Below are 20,118 nucleotides of genomic sequence, written 5' to 3'. Positions count from 1 at the left end.
ATAATGTTAACTGAATATCAGAAAGCATGTGTTTAAGCTACAGTGAGCTTCCTAGCACAGCTTATTCAGAAGGTTCTTAATGTCCCTGAGAATTATTTCAGGCTTATTATGCCTTTCTCTCCCCAATGGTCAACCGAAGGGAATTTACTGCATACCTTCATGTAGTTATTCTTAATAAATTATTTGGTGGGTTTCTTTACTGCTTAACATATTTATTTATTTGTATTTATTTATTGAACACTTGTATGGCGCCTATACAGCAGAAGGTGTTTCCAGGTGCTACAAGACAAAAAGGGGGGGGGGAGTGGGGCATAGGAGAAAACAACAATAACGGTCCTACTATGTGGATCAAATGCACAGATTCTGAACCCCTTGATATCCAATGCCACTTTTTAATTACACATGTACAATGCACGGGACTTGCTTCTGCTGCAAGACTCACAACAAGCGCTATCAGAGGCTTTGTGCTGGTAACATTATTTCTGGTAATCATGTGAGGGCTTCCATATGGTTTAACATGGGTTGGCGAGGGGGCACCCTTCGCTAGGTGAGATCGCTGACCTCCTGAATAAACCCATAAAAGGCAAGTCGCTCTTTTTCCTGTCATATTATGGTTTCCTTGTGGGGGTTAATTGAAGATGATATGGGCACCCTCCCCCCACCGTTGCCGGATCAATCAATCCCCTTGGTCAGGAAGGCCCCTGGTGCCTTTGGTTACCCCACTAGAAGCGCCCACAATAAGGCAAGGTGCTTTGCCGCAACAGCTGGTTATTATTGGTATAACTCCCCTTCAGTTGGACATCCTGGCCTTTCTTGAGTGTTTTAACTCTTGTTTTGGAGGCATTATTTCCATTTGACAATGACAGATTCGGGACATAAATACACAGTACGCATCTAGTTCAAAGACTCCATAATGTGCTTAGCAGATGTTTTGAACCAATTACCACCTAGAGTAATTGCCGTTACCACATGGTTTAATTCTTGAAATCTGTGGGGTTACAGGATATCTGCTGGATTGGCAGTAACAGACATGGATTTTCCGTAGTACCACATGCAGTATTTCTAAACGTCTGCATGCATTACTTTCATAGTTCTTGTTTAAAATCTATTTATACCCCTGTTGTCAGGATAGAAACATTTTGTTTACAGTAGTAGATCATAGCGCTACTGTACACTTTTCTAATAATGCACCTATCTTGTTCACAAAGTTCTTCGAAGCTAAATGTGCTGCGGTATTGGTGCTGTATGTCAGTTCTCCCTTTTCTCTTGAGCCAACTCTTCTTCCAACCTCTTTCTCCAATGCACTCCTGCTCTCTGTATATCCGCCTTTCTGTGGCTTTTCCTTGTTTGAATACTAAAATGCTTCCACTTTGATCTGAAGGTTGGGCTCCGGAAAAATCCCAAAGACTGTTAATGTCTGAGTTCTACACCGCTGAGGTAGAAAAAAAGCCTGCCTCAAAGGCTCTACTTTGACGCTTAGAGCACTGCATTGCTCGTATAGTTTGCCAAGCATGTGTAATGAAGAATTCCTGGCAGGTGAGCACTGTCTGGAATGGAACATTGTTGAATACGTGTAACAGGCACAAGGCATAATGCCCCCTGCCAAAAGGATTAACTGCAAGCAGACCTTATGAGGCACTGCAAACATGTGAAGCTCAGGTTTGCATTCATTTACGCAATGGGATACCACAAGTAGCAGACATGTGCAATCATGGGACGTGCATTTAATTATTATAATTGGCAGCCCCCACACCAACCTGCAGCAGTCAGTGCACTAGGCATTGCTTGCTACCTCCTCCCCTATGTCATGGACTCTCTTTGAGAATCTATTGCAGGAGAAGTCTATGACTTGAGGAAGGCAAACCCCATGGCCTTTTGAGGAACTGTGGCATTGAGTTAAACCTTGGGTAAGGAAACCCGGAGGTATTTTGAGAAACTTTTGAGCTATGTTGAAACCTTGGGGAAGGGATACCCTGAGACTGTTGAGGAATTTTGAACTGTGTTGAAACCTTGGGGAAAGGATATCCCAAGACCATTAAGGAATTATTTAACTGTGTTGAATGACTGGGCAAGGGAACCCCAAAGTCGTCTTTGTGAAACCATTTTGAACTTAAGAAACGGAAAGCTGAGAGAACGCCAAAAGAGCTGGTAGAAGATCAGAACTTTACTTTTTAACACAATTCTTTTGTTGCTGATATCCCTACACATTGCATATATGTAGTTGTGAGGGCAAGTATAGGTTTTGGACACAGACAGACTTTTTCTTTGAACTCACTGACATTGACTATCCTTAGTTTTCTTTAGGTAGGGAAATTCCACCATAGCATAGGGCATGTTAGGCCTTACTGACATTTGAAGTAAATAAACCTTTTAGTAGAAAGTTGAATCTGTTGTCTGTATCTTACTTCATGATGCCTTCACAATTATCACTTTGGCATTGGTCTTGTGTCCTTCTAGTTCCCAATGCTTCTTCCGACCTTCCAGCCACGTCCCCTCGACGAGGACTTTTTTCTCTGTTCAACGTTGTAGTTGTCGGGTTAGAACTTCCTGGGAAGGTGCGTCTTCATGCTGGCTTCTATCTGATTCCACTGGTTCCCTTTTGGGCAGTTCTTTGTTAGTTTCTATGGTCGGTAGCTGGGTCTTCTCCAGCGCAATCTTATAGTCCCTTGTCTGTATCAATGATGCACTCTTCAGGCCTCTGTGGGGCCACCTCTTCTCAGTACTTTGGATATCATATGAACGAGTAGTTTGTATAACTCACGTAATAACCTTTTCACAGTATTTCCATAAGACAATGAATTAGGTTTTAAAGGAAGAAAAGTGTCACAATAACATACAGTGGTACTGTCCGAGGCGTTTCTTATAGATTTTAGGGATTTCGGGGACACAAAGGTAAGAGGGTTAGGGAGTTCCACCAGGGAACGGGAGTCACCATTCTCATGAGGGAAGTCCCTCCTTGTGAGGTCCTCCTGCTTTTTACCACCACTAGGGGGGATATCGGGTAGGGGCCTCACACCCCTAAGCTCACAGAAAAGGGCTCCACGTGGGGAGAAGTGACGTGATCCAACAATTCGTCACACCTGTTAGGAAAGATTTCCATTTATGTGTAATTTTCCCTCCAGTTGTGAACCCCCAACTTTTTGCTTTTGTCTGAACATACTAGCCTGACATTTACTAGTGGAGCCAAGCCTTCTGCTGTACTCCGCTGGGCTTTAGCTCATCTCGTTAAGGGGAAACTGACATGCCCTTCAGGCTGTCAGTACTGGGACACTTTGTTTCCCTTAGTCTTTCACTTTGTTACCATTTCTTAGTAACATTTTAGCAGTGCACAATGTACCTTCAGTACAATGCGCTGGGGTCTCTTTTTCATTTTTAAGGCCGTAGACACCCTCAAAGGATTTATGGTGAATGTACAAGTATTCCCAGGACAGAGCTGGTGGCAGCAGTTACTTTCTAAAGCATTTTGACTCTGTTCAATGTCCAAAGCGCATTTACCACGTTTGGTCAAGGACAGTGGCCAGTGCTTAAAATGGCCATGCCACGAAGTTCTTTGTTCTGTCCTTTGCCCATTTTGACCCTTAGCTGACTCGGTAAATTCTTTATTTGGTCATGCAGGCTCCTGCGCAAACCAAGGCTTTTCAGGGGCTTCTGCATGCCTTGTGTGTGTGCACAAAGGATGCGGGCTGGACCTCTAGTTCCAATACACATCCCTGGTGCCAGGATGACTGGTGTGCTGGGATGGGACCACTGTGGTCCATGATTGGTCCACGTCTAGAATGGTTGAATGTGAGCAGATCTCCCATTGGTTGCCCTTCGGTTTGGCGCAAAGCAAACTTTGGATAAGAGAAGGCACTCTACACCCATTCCAGGTCGATCTTCTGAACTTAGTAAAGGAGCCAAGTATCCTGAACCGAAGAAACAGATCCGTGGAACCGCTGGAGACCCACTGGAAGGTTTGGCACCCTGACCCCGCTGTTGTCCCTTCAGAGCCCATGTTTCTCATTTATCATAGAAGGCCTGCAAGGGCGCTTTGACCCATTGGAATAGTTGGACCAACTATTCTCTGCACCTCCTGCTTAACCTGCAAGTGAGTCCCTTCGGAAGTGTTCCTGGACCGCTCAGTGAACTGACTAGCTTGTGCGGGACCTTTGCTCTGGAATCGCTGACGTCTCGAGTTTTGACTTGAGACTTTGGGAACCGTATGCTCTTGGTGGAAGGCACTCTCCCGTCGACTAGGTCTGGAACTAGAAAAGTCTGCCCGAACCCAAGCCTACACGGTACCCGTGTCGCCTCGCTGTGGTGATGAGCTTTGTGGGTGCCTTGCTGCTGTGCCCTGAGATGAGCTGCAGTGGAACTGGCCCGATCTCTTCCCCAGAAAAGGAGAAAAGGCCACTGTCGCACCACTGACTGAAGTCCCGGAACGCAGCCCCTGAAAGCCGGAAGGACGCGCAAGTGCTGGACTCGAACCTGCGAGCGAACTGGACTAGACTGGTGAAGTTTGGTCCAGACTGTGTCAAGGGTCGGTGATTACTTGCAACACTTACCAGTGGCCACTAGGCACCTCAATACACTTTTACGCACAAGTGTCCTCCAAGGGCCACTCACCTTAGTTAGGGTAGCCTGAGCTACCATCCTATTGCTGATTCCTGGAAATCGCTCTGTCCTCTTGTGGAGACCCTCCTTGAATAGTGGAACTTTATTCTTCATCGCCTCACTCCCCTTCCTGAGAAACTACAGCCCCTTGAATAAACCCATTTTTGTACTTTAACGCATGATCGAGCGCTGCTGCGCTAAACGTACTTTTTAGCACAAGGCTCCACACTTTGTAGGGATTGGACTGCCTATTAGTTAGGGTTGTGATTCCTGAAGAACTGCCTAAAGTATATTTGCACTGTCTGATCCTCTTCTGTTACAGGTTGCGGATCCACACTTGCTTAATATGGCTTTAGGTCAATAGTTACTGTGTATATGTTCAATAGTATAAGGTTGGGTTAGAATTGTTAATATTACTGAAGTTTCATCTTGTGTTTGATTTAAAAGGCCTTTAATACATGTATATGTATTTTTGATCTATACACCTGACTGAGAGTAATTTGTGGTGTTGTTCACTGTGTGTGCTCATTGTGGGCCTTCAATCACGCTCACCCCTCCTGAGACCTAGGGCCTCATTACACGTTGTGCGGTAAAAATCGCAAATTACCGGCATGGCGCTAATAACGTGTCCGCCCTTGCAAGAGGGCGCTAATAGCGTACCATTACGAGTACGCGGACACGAGCATAGCGCCATGCCGGTAATGACCCTACCGCCATGCTGCTAAAGTCCCCAAAAAGTCCCTTACCGGCTTCGGCAAAAGTGCAGATAGCACCTCCGCCCTCACGCTACATGCAAATAGCGGTCACCACTATTAGCGGTGACGGTTAAATTGCAGAACCGGAAATAGCGTCATCGCACAGGAACGGGAAGGAGCACGGCGGCCATCTTTAAAAACACAATCCATTGCCATCCACTGCCCCCTGGACCTGTTTTGAGTTGTTTGCAATAGGAAATCCACAGGAACACTCTCGACATGCTTAAGGCTGTTTAAAAAACCACAGACCGGCAGCGCAAGGAAAAATTTACCACGGAGGAGCTAATAATACTCACACAGACCCTTGCTGCTAATGCCGCTGTGGTCTTTGCGAGCGACATGCGTCGGGAGACCCTTATACGAAAGAAGGCAATCTGGGCAGAGGTTGCCTTGAAAGTAAGTGCTGTGGGCACCACCACCCGCAATGTGCGTGAGTGCAGAAAGCGGTGGGATGATCTCCGCCTCTGGGTCAGAAGCATCCTGTCTGCAAACCACAACATTGCCACAGCAGGTGGATCTGATTCGCCCATTAAATTAAAGGAGTGGGAAGAGACCTGCGCCAACTTCATTGGAGTGGAATCAATAGAGGGAGTCGGGACAATGGAGCATTGCGTGGCAACCATATCAGATGATCAGATGGAGGTGAGTGTGCACATGAAAGTATGCACTGTGAATCTTCAGGTCCCCCCAAATGTGAGCCCAGAATCACCTCATGGATGCCCAAACATCAACACATGCATACAACCCTGGCCATGTCAGTGTCAAACCCAAACACACACACACATGCACACATCACCAGAGACAAGTCATGCATGGATGAGCCACTGAACTGACACATCACTTGCATCCTTACCAATGAAGTCCAAATGCCCACAACTGCATTATTAACGTATACTGCATTAAGTACATAGAACCGTAACCAATGCCATCCCCCTCTTTGTCCCCGACAGGCTCACATACAGACAGTGAGGATACTGGCACTGCATCTCAGGCACCCTCTGTGAGTAAATAATCAAGGGCACAGGACACAGAGGACACCCCCACGACATCAAGGGGCAAAGATAGAAGAGTCCACATGCAGAGTGTCAAACATCTGTGGCGCGCCACTGCCAAGATGCAACTGTCCACACCACCAACAACTGCCCCACCTCCTGAGGTGAACCCACCACCACAGATCCCAGCCACGGAGGGCCCACCATCAGCTGCAACTAGTTCCACAGGAGAGGCGGCAGCCACTGCACCACTCTCAGATGTGGAGGATACGACAGATGTCCACATGGAGATGCACACCCCAACCCCCCCTGGAACCCCTGAGCCATCACCACAACAGACACCTGGGTCCAGTGTCCCTGGTGAGGACAACATGGGAGGTTTCAGTAGCCCACCGGTGGCTTCACCTGTTGTCCTGGTTGCATCAGAAGGCGCAGCAGCCACACCACCAGAACGCAACAGTGCCCTCGACCTGGCCAGCATCAGCCAGCGCCAAGAGGACATAACTGTGCTGGTTGGGCAGCATGTGGAGGAGGCTGCCCGTCTCAGGGCAGAGATTACAGAGACAGCCAGGCACTCCAGGGAGGTGATGGAGGCCTGTACAAACAGGCTGTGTGGGGAGATTGTGCAATTTACGGAGGTCCTCACACGGATAGCGGACGCAATGGACCGCCAGTTCCCACCATCACCACCACCAGGACAGTCAGGCACTTCCTCATCCACCAGTTCGAGGCAGACAAGCCCCCTCCGCCACTCCTCACGCACCACCAGGCACACGCCTAGCCAGCCTCCTAATGCTGGTGGTGGCAATGGCAAATAGGGAATGCATGGTCAAGCTTCCACGTGCATAGCTGGACGACAACATTGTGCCAGACACATGAGGAAGTGTTGTGGGGTGTGGGGGGAAGGGTGTTTTTGGGCTGTTGTGGGGGTGGGGGATGGGTGTTTTTGGGCTGTTGTGGGGGGTGGGGGGAAGGGTGTTTTTGGGCTGTTGTGGGGGGTGGGGGGAAGGGTGTTTTTGGGCTGTTGTGGGGGGGTGGGAGGAAGGGTGTTTTTGGGCTGTTGTGGGGGGAGGGGGGAAGAGTAGTGGGATGTTTGGGGACATGCACTCTTACATCTTTACATTTCTTAATACACTGGTGTTTGATCCATACACAGGCTTGGACATCTTCATTGTGTATGTGTACTTTATTGGCGACAGGGTCCATTGTGCGCTTCCAAACAGACACCAGTGTATTACTACCCATATCTATTCCTACAAATAGAAAAAAATTAACTCAGAATATTTGGTTGATCAGATGCTGTCTCACAGCATGTCCCTCCTGGCCATCCCATCTTGCATGACCTGCATCCCCGTCAACTCCGTCCTCATCACCATCATCATCCTCATCAGGTACTTCTATTTCTACGTCAGGGGGCAGTGGCATATTCCGTCTGATACACATTGTGCAGCATGACACATGCGATGGTGATCTTTGCCACCTTCTCATGGCCATACAGGAGAGCGCCACCAGACCTGCTAGTGCACCTAAACCGTGTTTTCAAAAGGCCAAAAGTCTGCTCGATCACGACGCGGGTACGGGTATGTGCACGATTGTAGTCCTCTTCGTGCCTGTTCTGTGGGTTCCGTACAGGGGTAAGCAGCCACCTCTTCAGGGGATAGCCAGCATCACCTGTATGGGGGGCCGAATGGGGTCTGGTTACTGTTCACCTCAAGAGTGGCCTGTTCATATCACAGAAATTGACTTTGCATTGTGATTGAAGTCCACGATTAACAGCATGCATGCAGACGATCTGTGTGACTGCAATGTGCAAAGTTGAGCTCGACCCTGCAAGTGAACATGCCCCATTGATGCCTCCTAAATTAATTGACATGTCCTGTGTGAGGCCCGATCTTACGTGTCCCTGGGCCCAGGTAGAATTGGTACCACACTGCTAGTGTACTGCCATTCAAACATCTATGTTGCCATGCTGAGAGGCATCACTTCAGTGATGCTATAGGTGCATGGTACAATGCTATGGGTAGGGGTGATCCCTTTGCATGCACTCAAGGGAACATTGCATTATTGTGGTTGTGCAGCGCTGATTGTGTATGACTGTCTCGACGGCATGTAGGAGACTTGTGTATTTTGTGGTGTTGAATGTTGTGCAATGTGGATGTGGATGGATGTTTGATGTTTCTAGACCTAGATTTTTCGCTATGTTGTGTAGCTTATACTTGCATGTCGGTTCATCTCAGGTAGATTGCGGCCTTCCCAGATGGACATTGGCGTACATGTGAGTGTGCATTTGTCCTACGGACGACAAGCTACACCCAGTTGGAGTATGCATCCCCCCCCCCCAATCACACCCAGTTGGAGTATGTATCTCTCCCCCCCCATCACACCCAGTTGGAGTATGTATCTCCCCCCCCAATCACACCCAGTTGGAGTATGTATCCCCCCCCAATCACACCCAGTTGGAGTATGTATCTCCCCCCCCCCCCAATCACACTGCCATGTGCTTGCCCTGCTACTCACCAAGTAGCCACAAACGTTGTCCGGCTTTTCACTCCATGTAGCGTGGGATGGTTGAGTTCCGCAGGACCATGGAATCATGGGTTGACCTGGGAAATCGGGCACAACAATGTGTGATTATCTTGTTTGCGTCACATACCATTTGGACATTGATGGAGTGGAATTGCTTCCTGTTTCGGTAGACAACTTCATTGTGATGTGGGACCACCAATTCCACATGGGTACAGTCGATGGCTCCAATGCAACTTGGGATGCCTGCCAGTGAATAGAAGCCAACTTTGGTGTTTGCAATCTCCTGGGCAGTCCGTGGCATGAATATGTGTTCAGGTGCATGCCTCAGGAGGGCATCGAGTACCTGGTTCAGCGTGCGTGAGAATACTGGTTGTGAGATGCCATGCATGTGCCCCACTGTATGCTGGTAGGTGCCTGTGGCCAGGAAGTGGAGCACGGTCACCACCTTTAGTAGAGAGGGGATGGCAGTTCTGATGTCTATGAGGCTCACAATGTCATCATGTATCATGTCCACGATGCTGGTGATGGTATCCCGGTCCAGACGGTACAAGGTGTGTATCTGCTCAGGGGTTAGGTTAAATGGACTGGCTCTGATCCTGGGGATTGGTGGCTGTCTCTGTGATATGACTAGGTGCTGTGGTGGTGCTTGCTGTGCCTGTATTGCTCTCCTCCTCCTCCTCCTCCTGCGTCTCCTCTGTGCTGCCTGTTGTTGTTGCTGCTGCACTGCAATCATGTCCTCCAGCCCATGTAATGCTGCTAGTATTGGGACCATTTGGTGTGGGAAGGGGTGTGTGAAGGGGTGTGGTGTGCTCCTTTTGTGCTGCCACAGTCTCCATTGCCTCCACCTGTGCTGATTGTGTCCACCTGTGGCAGGTGGGAACACTGCTCCGTTCTCTTAACGGGTGGTTCGCGATGCCGGTATTAGCGCCATGCCGGTAAGGGATTTGGGGGGCTTTACCATGCCGCTATTGGCATGTCCGCTTGGCTTGTTATGGTGTGCTAGTAGAGGCATGGCGTTATTTACGGGATGGAGGGTCGCACGCACGCGGACTGGCCGCTATTAGTGGCACCGTACTTAACGGTGCCGCTAATAGCGGTGAGCCGGGTCGTAATTGGCATGGGGATTTAACGTTACCGGTATTCCATTACCGGTAACGTTAAATCCCTACCGCCTACCGTGTAATGAGGCCCCTAGTCTTGACCGCCGCCAATGCTACCTTGATTGGTCTGGCTTGTCCAGAAGGTTACCCTATTCCAAGAAACTAGGCTGGCCTTCTGAACCTCTGCCCACCCAGTCAGAGTTCAGAAATCCATCTTAACAACACTATCCTTGCCCTGGGAAAACACACAAGTCTACTTATTTTCCCATTATTTTCTTTGAAATATACAACTGTAATTGCAAGGTGTAAAATGTGGATTGGCTGTGAATGGCGTGAAGAAATTGCACTCTCCAGATTTAGTAGATTGATCCTCCCATCATTCCCAAAGGAACTTTCCCCCATGTATACCAAGGTTCTATGTGTTTTAATGCAGCGTTTTCAAAGCAGTGTTTTACTGCTCCTTTTACCAATATCCCTGCTCCCCTCATGCACCATCCTCTTCCCATACCACATTCTCTCACCCAACCCCCCACCTTCAATTTGTGGCTTATATTCCGTTAAATAAAGCCTGGTAAAAAGATCAGCAGTGAAATGTCTGCAGTAACATGATTGGATATCATACTCCAGTACTCAGAAATGAAGACTGCAGACATGTCACCTTATTTTGGCATTTGTGCAGTCACCAGTATAGTGGTTATATCTGACCTATTTGCTGTGGCAGTAGCCAGTTCCATCACCAGCAGTTTCACTGGTTGGTACAGCAGTAGGGATAATATGGTGGTAGCATTGATAGTGGTTCTAGTAGTGGGCGCTGTATTTGTGGTTGCTAGATGCACAGTCTACAGATTCTTTTTTCACAACACATTGCAGCAGCCTTATCCGCACAAAATATTTCAACCTTATAATTTCTCCGCCTATCCCCAAAATCTCTTTGGCCAAGGAGAATATCTTAAGGGCTAGTGTTTCCCTCTGAATTATTTAAGATCTGCTTTTTGTGACAGAGCCATAGCCTTACTATCTAGGAAAAATGTCTTGTCTTGTAAATTAAGTTCAATAGATATTTTCCAATCTAGGTTTCAATCATTCTCTTTCTCTTTTTAGTCTTATTCCCTCACACAGCTCAAGCATTGCTAACTTTGAAAGAATATTTTTTCTCAAATTACATTTCATAGGTGTTCCAGATATATTTCATGGGTTTATATTAATGAAGTACTCAAAAAGATAACACAAGAGGTCAGGATTCACAACTGTATGAAATAAGGTGTCAAAACGGGAGTACCAGGTGTAAAGGTGTAACCTGAGGGGAGAGACAGTGTTACTGCAAAGGGGTTCATCAGACATGTGCTCTGGGCTCCAAAATTCTATAAATCCCTACATGTGGTGGCAAGTGCAAATCAAACATTCAAAGTTCTGCCAGCTTCCGAAAAGAAAAGTCTTCCCTTCACAAGGAGGATGTCTCTTCAAAGGGTCTCTGGGGAGAGTTTTGTCTGGCCCTCTCACCCTTCCCCGTACGGTTTCCCAGGCTGCTGAAATACAGCCTCTCAGACAGGTGTTTTCGAGGCACCATTGAGTGCTTCCTTGTAGGGTTCCTCCTCGTGAGTTTCATCTAATGGAATGCTGCAAGTTCTTTATTAGGCCTGGTGCGACTGTCTCTCATGCACCCTGGTGGGGTTTGGCAGAGAAGCGTAATACCCAATTCACTGATCAGTGTTCTTTCCCAAGCTCTCCTCCATTCTCAATAGCCCTATGCTGTCCTCCCTGTGCCCCGTCCTGGCATAATGGGGCCACCCTCCTCTACAATCTCCCCCACAACCAACTTGGTCCTTCTACATCACTTTGGTCTGCTCACTCTTCTTCCTAGGTTGGTCCGTCTCTATCCCCCTCTCTAGCCATTAGCCAATTGCCCTCACGTTCTCTCTTCGGTCAGTATCCGCTCTCTTTAACCTACCATTCTCTTTCTTCTATGTCTGCCACTGTAATTTGTATATCACCTTTCATCTGTGACTCCCTGTCCCTTCTCCTTGTCTTCTTCCCAGATGTCTCCCTCTTTCACAATACCACTCTCTTTCTCAATATCTCTCTTAATCTCAAAATCACTCTTCAATTCAGGATCTCTCTCAATCTCACTATATATCACTGCTTAAATATCTCTCTCTGCTTCAGTATCTCTGTCCATTTCAATATCTCTTCCTGTCTCAAGATCTCTCTCTGCTTCAATAGCTTTGTGTTTCAATACCTCTCTCTATCTCAATGACAGGTTCTCCTTCCTTTGCCGCAAACAAGACTTTATTTGTCTTCTCAATAATCTCACTCTCCTGCTCCTTCAAAGAATTTCCTTCCTTCCCAAGGTGATGTGCCCCTCTTATCTCGCAGGTGATTTCCCACTCTTTGCTCTTCAAGTTGATATTCTTCTGCACAGACTCCAACTGACTATCTCCCTCCTCCAATACAGAATCTACCTATGACTTGACACAAATGGCTCTCTCCAGTAGCAATGGTATCACCCTCCATACTCCCAGTGTCTCCCTCTTGTTTTATCAAAGTATCTCCCTCTTCTCTATGCCATGCTTCTCTGGACTCACCACCCACCATATTCTCCTTCTGGCAGCCCCCAATGTCAGATTACCAGTTTTGTGGTCTTCAGGATAATCGTCTAACAGGGTCTGCTGCTTTCCTTCTACCAGATCTTCCAGGTAGGGTTGTGTTCCTCTGGCCTGGTAGCCCAGGAAATGACTCTGGCTGGATTGGCTGGCTGCCTTTCAAAGCAATGGCTGGTCCCTCCTCCCCCTGGTTGGTGCTTGTACATGGTTGGCACATGTGCAGTGTGGGCTGTGCTGTCTTGGGACTGGGCCGTATGCTGGTGGTCATGTGGGCTGTGAGTGGCAGGGCCTGAGGGTATTTAAAGGCCTGTCACCAGTTTGTATTGCAGAGCTATTCCGGACTTATTTTACCCCTGCAACGTTAACAGAAGCCTGAGAATGGCAATTGTTTGTTTTCTTTCTACCCCTTAGAACGCAACTCCGTTTTAGATTGTTCACTTGCAACTTTTTATTGACAGGGCTTCCACAGTCTGTGCAAGTATGACTCATAATAAGAACTGTTTCCCTTGACATCAGTGCCAGAGAAAGAAATGTATTTCACTGACCACCACTGACTTTCAACTGTAGCAGTTTATTTCTACAAAGGAGAACACTTCCATTTCCTATGCTGGGTATTTGGGTGCAGCTGGATGGTGCTTCAGGCTCCATCCATACAACAGGTTTTACCACTATTGGTTCCCTCTGGACCCAGGCATCTTGGGGTCCCCAGTGGAGAGCATGTAGGGTCTGGGCAGCCTTCCTGTGACTGCCCCGCGCACACAGACAGGGGGGACTTTGTTACACTGTGAAATATTTATCGTGAAACTAAAATTCAATGGGTGTTCCTCTGACTTCTTGAGAGTCAGGATCTATAGCACCACCCAAGTCTTGCTGTCTGTCAGATGTCATTTTTATATGCAAAGGAAATTTAAAAAGCGGTGCAGTGCAATTGGTCTCTTTAAAGTTGATTTCCTCACAGAACTAGGCAGTTCCTCTCTGGCAAATGTCCCTTTCCATTTCCATATATCTGGTCCTAATCTTTCTAGCATGAGGCATGTTCCTTCCAACACACAAATGACATAATGCAGCTTCTGCCAGCACTTGTGCAAAGGAAGATGTGCGCTTTTCAGGTTGCAACGCCCAGTCTGGGACACTACTGAGAGTTTGATCACATTGAATAATCTACTCACTGAAAATAGGAACAAATACTTAGTGATGTGCTAGAGACGCATCGTAAGAACAATGTATCATGTAACAACTACTAGAAATGTAGGCTACTCTCAGCTTCTTAAAATGCCAAATCCAAATTGAGTCATGCAACTAACCAACTCAATTAGGAAAAAGGTATACTTTGCACATGGTTGACCTGTTAGCAGTGGATGACTAATCCAAAAGCAATTTTAATGATGGTTATGACATTAGAGAGGGTCCCTGAACAGGACTGGTCTTTTAACAAGTAAAGTTGAGAAACCATAGGAACAGTTGGAAGGTGCATTTTTTTTAAACGTTTAAAGTCTGAGTTTCTTTAATTCTTACATACCATGTGCACAATGTTGTTCTACGTGGTACGTTCAAGCTTTCAAATCATGAATGTAAAATACAGGCTTTATGCTGACATTTATAGAGCTTGAACCTTGCTATGTGCCTGTGTAGCAACAACGTTCTGTACAGCAAAGAGATATACAGTGAAAGGGTGCAATGATATGGATACCATTACACGGATAGAGTGGAGAAGTGATCGAATGTTTGAGCTGGGCAGCTGGAGAACTGATGGAGAACAAGTTAAAGAACCAAATGTGAGTTAACACCATGCACTCCAAGTGTATCCTGACTTATGTGACGTGGTTATGGTAGGATTTATATGCTTATTATGTAATTCAAGGTGCAGGGGAGAAGAAAAACAACCCTGGCATATGGGCTGTGTATAAAACAAGAACAAGATAAGTTCCTAGTTAGTTTTTGAAAAAATAGTATGAACGTCTAAAAAAACGTACCTAGAAATATTTGGCTAAACAGCCCCAAATAATGTGTGGGGGACGGGAGTTCCCCAAGTGGGAACTTATCTTGTTCTTGGAGAACAACTTAAAGGTAGGAGATGCTGATGGAGGACATGTAGAGCGGATGCAGGAGGTTGCAGGCAGGGGATACAGGTTAGAGAGATAAAGGTGAAGATCCTATTTTGATTAATTTGTTCAACCTACAGCTGTGTTGAAGCTATGTTCCTGCATGTTTCACATTATCTGACCTTTCTAACTGCACTGTTAAGTCCCTAAGTCTGCACCCGGGATTCCCTCCATTCTCTTCCTCTGCTGTGGCTATGCAATATCAAGCAAGGTGTGTTCCCTTTTGTTCTTCATCCCTTCCCTCTAAAAACCATAATTGCACCACATACTTTACCATCTTTATTTTGCACCAGTGTTTAGCTAGTTTGGAAAGCAAATGTTAGTTAATGGGCCTCATTACGAGTTTGTCGGTCCGGAAACAACGGTACTGGTAAGCTTGCCGGTACTGTTGTTTCCGGACCGGCAAACTTCGAGTTCTGCGAGCAGCTGCCTTTCAGCCCGCCAGGTCTGACCTGGCGGACGGAACGGCACCCCCTCGCAGACCTTGACGGAAGCACCAGCACGATTCATGAATGGTGCCGGTGCATCCGTCCTCCCCATTCCCATTGAGTCCAATGGGACCCAAATGGGAATGGGGAGTAATATTTTCCGGCACCCAGGAATGGGCATTACCGGGTCCGCCAGGGCTGTAATGCCCCAGTAATTGCCCATTCCCGAGCACTGGAAAATGTATGACTCCGGCGGCAGCCGTGCCGGTATTTACCAGCACACTACTGCCAGAGTCATAATGAGGCCCAATGTCTTGCTCCAGGATTTCAGACTTCTAATTATAGTCACTTCATAAGAGAAAATTCTTAGCACATGTGGAAAAATACTTCTGTTTATAACCCGCCACGCCTTACTATTTCCATAAAGTATAATAAACTGTTTACTTTGTACATATAACCCTTATTTTATTTTTTAGGACAAACTTTTGAACTCGGTTGCTTTTGATGGGTTAGTGGCCAGCAATAAGGATGACCGCATCGAGTTGACATCATACAAACTGACCAGGTTTGCAGACTTCGAACTGGTGGAAATCCCAATCAACAGTGACACGAACGAGATGCCGCAGCTGAGAGAGGTGAGGGGAAGCGGTGAAGCTCATTTATTGGAGTGGGGCTACTGGAGGACACCTGAGAGGTGAGAGGTGGAAAGAAGTGATGAGTGGCTGAGAGGTGAGGGGGCTGATAGAGAACAGCTGAAGTGAAAGCAATTGATGACATTAAAAGCTGAGAAGTGGGATGGCTGATGGTAGTGTTGACGGGCTGCTAAGAGATGGCGAAATTGATATCGATAAAAGTGATAAGCTATGAAGGGAGGGTGTCTGAGAAGGCAACTGAGAATTTTCGTGACAAGCTAGAATGGCTAAAAAAAAGGTTTTGCAAAATCAACACATCTTTTAGACTACCTTATTCCTAATCCAAATCACATAATTGGTGAAATGTTTGCTTCATAAACAATAATGGTAAGGAAATTTGAAGACTGCTCATAAGACGATGCTGCCAGTGCAAGCAGGGTAAGTTTAATTTACATTTTCATTGAGGGCGGGGGGTCTCCATGAAGATATATTTTCAATCAAATCTCATCTTTAAATGGATATATTTCTAATCTCCATCATTGTTTCCACCTTTGTGTTGAATTTATATTAATTCTCTTTATATGTTTTGTAAACGGAGTGAGATGCTCCATGATGCTTGCAAAAAACAATGGAACATTCCACTCTCTGCACTCCAATGTAAAAGATCTGGTAAAGTTATAGGAAGATCTACAACACGTAGGCAAAGCCTTCAATCTTCCTGAAAATGAGCATACATGCTTGTGTGTGCATCAGAGAGAAGACTGTTATGTACTCAGGGCTATTGTTTAATTTGGGCAAACTTGTAGAAAGTTTCCTCTAAGAACATCTTCATTTTTAGGCTAAAAATTATCATTGCTGAGGGTTTCTTTTCGGTTTGACCAGCAAAAGTTTTAGCTCTACCCCCATGCCCATGTAGAAGCATCTAGAGGGGCCCTGGTGTCAATCTACTGCTCTGTGATGCAGAAAATGTACATAATGGTGAAATATCTTGTTGTGTTGGCCATTTTGCAGGAGCTGGCTCAACTGTAAGTGATGGAGAGAGTTGTCGATTGTTGGTTTTAAGATCTTTTTGTTGTTTCCAAGTTGCTTTGCACAATTATGTTTTTCCAGTTTTTTGGTCCATTACATTGTTTTGCTATTATTGTCTACTTTGCACATGAATAATTTAGTTATTTTGTTTTGATTAGAACTTATCTTTTAAATGAGTGCCACTGTTGGTGGGGTTAAAGCCTAGAATAACCAAGTTCCAAAACAGAAGGTTCAGCTGCTCCATGATGCAGAGAGTGCCTTTCATTGCAAAGAACAAATGTGGTATTATTTGATATCAATAAACGAAGCACTCCATCTGGCAGGAAGATTGTAAAACTATGTTCTATAGATAAGTGCAGATCCAACATCATTTTCTTCCTAAAAAAATGTTATTTTAATGGATAGTAGACAGCACAGAATTGTTTTTAAAACGCCAGTGCAACTAGATTTACATTTTCTTCATATCAAAAATATAGCTTTCAAGCAGAAATAATTTTCCAAATATTCAGAAATATATATTAATGTACCAGCATATTTCCAAAACAAAAGTATTGCATGCTCATCATATTTCTGTCAGTGGCCATCCTCAGGAGTCAATGTTTGCAAATAGAAATGATGTACTTAACATCTACCTTAAAAAGTATGGACCTGTCATATTACAAAGAGTCAGTCTTTAGTAATTGAAATAGACCAAAACATACTAGTTATATGCATAAAATCGCTAACAGAATTACATTTGATGGCAGTTCTGGATTTGGGTTTGTTCCTTGCAGAAGCACAACCGAACATTATTATTGTTAAAAACATGAACACTTCTTCATATTTGCATTTTCATCTTGTGGATGTAAATCACCTTTTATGCTGGAATTGCACCAGGAAATAGCACTGGTTGTGCCACAAACGTGTAGGATGTCTGAGTGCAGCATAGGGCAAAGTGTTTGAAGGATATCACAGTCAAACTTTGACAAAAAAGATCCTGCAAAGGGGTGTGTAGACACCCTATCAGGAAAAGGATTTGAGATATAAAAACCACAAAAAACAGGTATAGTGCAGAAGGACAGGACAGGTAAGAGCCCATTATTCATTTTAGATATCTGATGTATTGCAGGTCTAGCTTCAAGTAACTGAAAGTGAGATACAGAGCACACTCTGCACTTGATTGTTACATAGTTACTCTACAATGAACACATTTACAGCTCTACCTAACAGTAGACACTAGCTCTGGTCTGAACACATATTGCCCCTTTGCCGAAGTGTGTGACGAATTTGTGAGGTTTTTGCTCGGGTTGGTTCAGACCGATCTCTTTAAAGAATCTTGTGATTGACCCACTACTTGACCTAACGAAGGCTAGGTTAAGACCAACCTCTGTTCGATATGGGGCTTTTTCATCAGGTGATATTCTCTTGCATGTTGTAGGTGGACAATAATGTGACAAATGCCTATCACTGGTGCACTTCTTATAAGCAGCTGTCATGTGTAAACAGCTCTGTTTTTTATCACAATCTATTTCTAATTCTGAAGTCGTTTTTCAGGAATTGTGTTAAAGCTGTGAATATTAGCGATAGCATAATGAATGTTAAAACAGCAAATCAATGAGTGCAATTGGGAGAGGCCTGCATGATATATAGAAGCACAGCAGACAAAGCCTCAAGTGATTCTCTAAAGGGGTCGATGGAGGGTCTCTAAATCCTTCACTGCCCTCCAAGAGGCCCTTTACAAGACCATAATTAAGAGGAAAATGAAACGCTTGCTCTTCTACCATAAACCCGTCTGTTAATTGGATTTTTATCATTTTTCCCATTATTTTTTTCTAACAGATGTCTGCCAAGATGAGTGAAACTCACAGATTTTGCAATATTAAGGTAAGAATTTGTTTTCCATTGAAGGTGTTTTCGTAATGTTTGAATATCATCAGGTTTACTTCTGTGTGGGCAGGGTGGGGGGAATCTCAGGCCCCACCATTGTTTTGTCACCATGTAGCTTCTTTCTGAAATTAACCAACATCCGATTGACGGTAACTCACCTTAGGCAGGCACCATCTGAATTCAAATGGAAATATGTGCGTCTTCGGTGGGCTTGATCAGACCTCATTATGGATGGCACCTGCCATCTAAAGAACAGCATTCAAACCTTGATGGATTTCATTTGACTACTTTCCATCTTACTGGATCAATGGTGATCTTGATCTGGCTACTGACCTGTCCTACATCTGCGCACTGATGGACTCCATCTGAAATCTGACAGACTTCTTCTGATGGTCGTACAAGCCCTTGTCGAAATAGCCCTGTTATCAAACTCTCATTGTGCATTGTATATATTCAGTGTTCAGCCTGCTTCCATTCTGAAAAGTGCTGCTCTGCAATGCAGAGCCAAACATCGCACATTATCTGTTTTCACTACTTGACTTTCCTCATCAACACACCTATTCCATGGCACAGTTCACATTGGCCCTAATCCGGAGAGAGACCCTCCCAGTACCCTTCCTTATGTCTCCCCCCTTAACACTTATACTTCCACAACCCTATAGTCTACTGTAAGGGATCACAAATGTGAGGCAGACAACTTTGTGAAGATTTTTCAAAAGATGCCATTTTATTAACTCAAAAGGTTGGATCAACGTCTCACTATCCCTACCCTAATGAGGATTTCCCTGCCTAAACTAAACTTAAGTAAACACTCTAATAAAAGGTTTCGTTTCATCACACTGGTACATAAAACAACTCAACAAGGTAATATATGGCAGTTCAACAGCAACAGATATAACAGTTAAGTTCACAGTATACTAACTCTCTCTCCTCATACTCTGGGTGAATTCCCCTTCCCCAGATTCAAGCAGGATTCTGTTCAACAGTTCCTAAACGATAAGGAAATCCTATCTTGTAACAAAATTCCAATGCAGTTCTTTAGAGCCTAACTGGACAACAAAAGTTCCAACACTTCAGAATTGTTCAACAAGGTTTCTTTCACTCCCAAATGTGATATTTTGAAATCAAACAACCTTCTTCGCATAAACCAAGAACACTTTCTTAGCTCACCAGGATTAACATAAATTGTCTTTGTCAGAATTATTCTGCAACAATGTACTTGTTCTGAAAACACTTCTGCAGCAGTTTACACAACATTTGCTTCAGCAATTAAAGTTTGTCAGGATTATTCTGTAATATCTCACCAAAACAAATCAGTGGTTCTACCACTTTTTCTTTATGACTTGTCAGCACCACTTCACAGTGCTTCATCAGCATCCATCTGGTCCACTCACTTGCCAGACCTATTAATTCAAAGTTCTCTGTTATGGTGTACTCTCCTGCCAGAACAGCATATACTGTTACAACAACCTCTGGCCTAGTGTATTCTCCTGTC

General features: G+C 45.2%; 1 protein-coding gene across 1 annotated transcript in view; it reads left to right on the top strand.

Moving 5' to 3' along the window:
• Positions 1-20,118, top strand: part of NOX5 (NADPH oxidase 5) — a 420,178-nt gene that overhangs the window by 334,002 nt on the left and 66,058 nt on the right. Inside the window, exons 11-12 of the mRNA XM_069624234.1 lie at positions 15,573-15,731; positions 18,576-18,620. Of these exons, the coding sequence (XP_069480335.1) occupies positions 15,573-15,731; positions 18,576-18,620 (204 nt within the window). The remainder of the gene's footprint in view (positions 1-15,572; positions 15,732-18,575; positions 18,621-20,118) is intronic.

This window comes from Ambystoma mexicanum, chromosome 11, assembly GCF_040938575.1.
Source record: "Ambystoma mexicanum isolate Mex_15411 chromosome 11, UKY_AmexF1_1, whole genome shotgun sequence".
NCBI classification, from domain to species: Eukaryota; Metazoa; Chordata; class Amphibia; order Caudata; family Ambystomatidae; genus Ambystoma; species Ambystoma mexicanum.
This window is presented reverse-complemented; position numbering and strand designations above follow the sequence as displayed.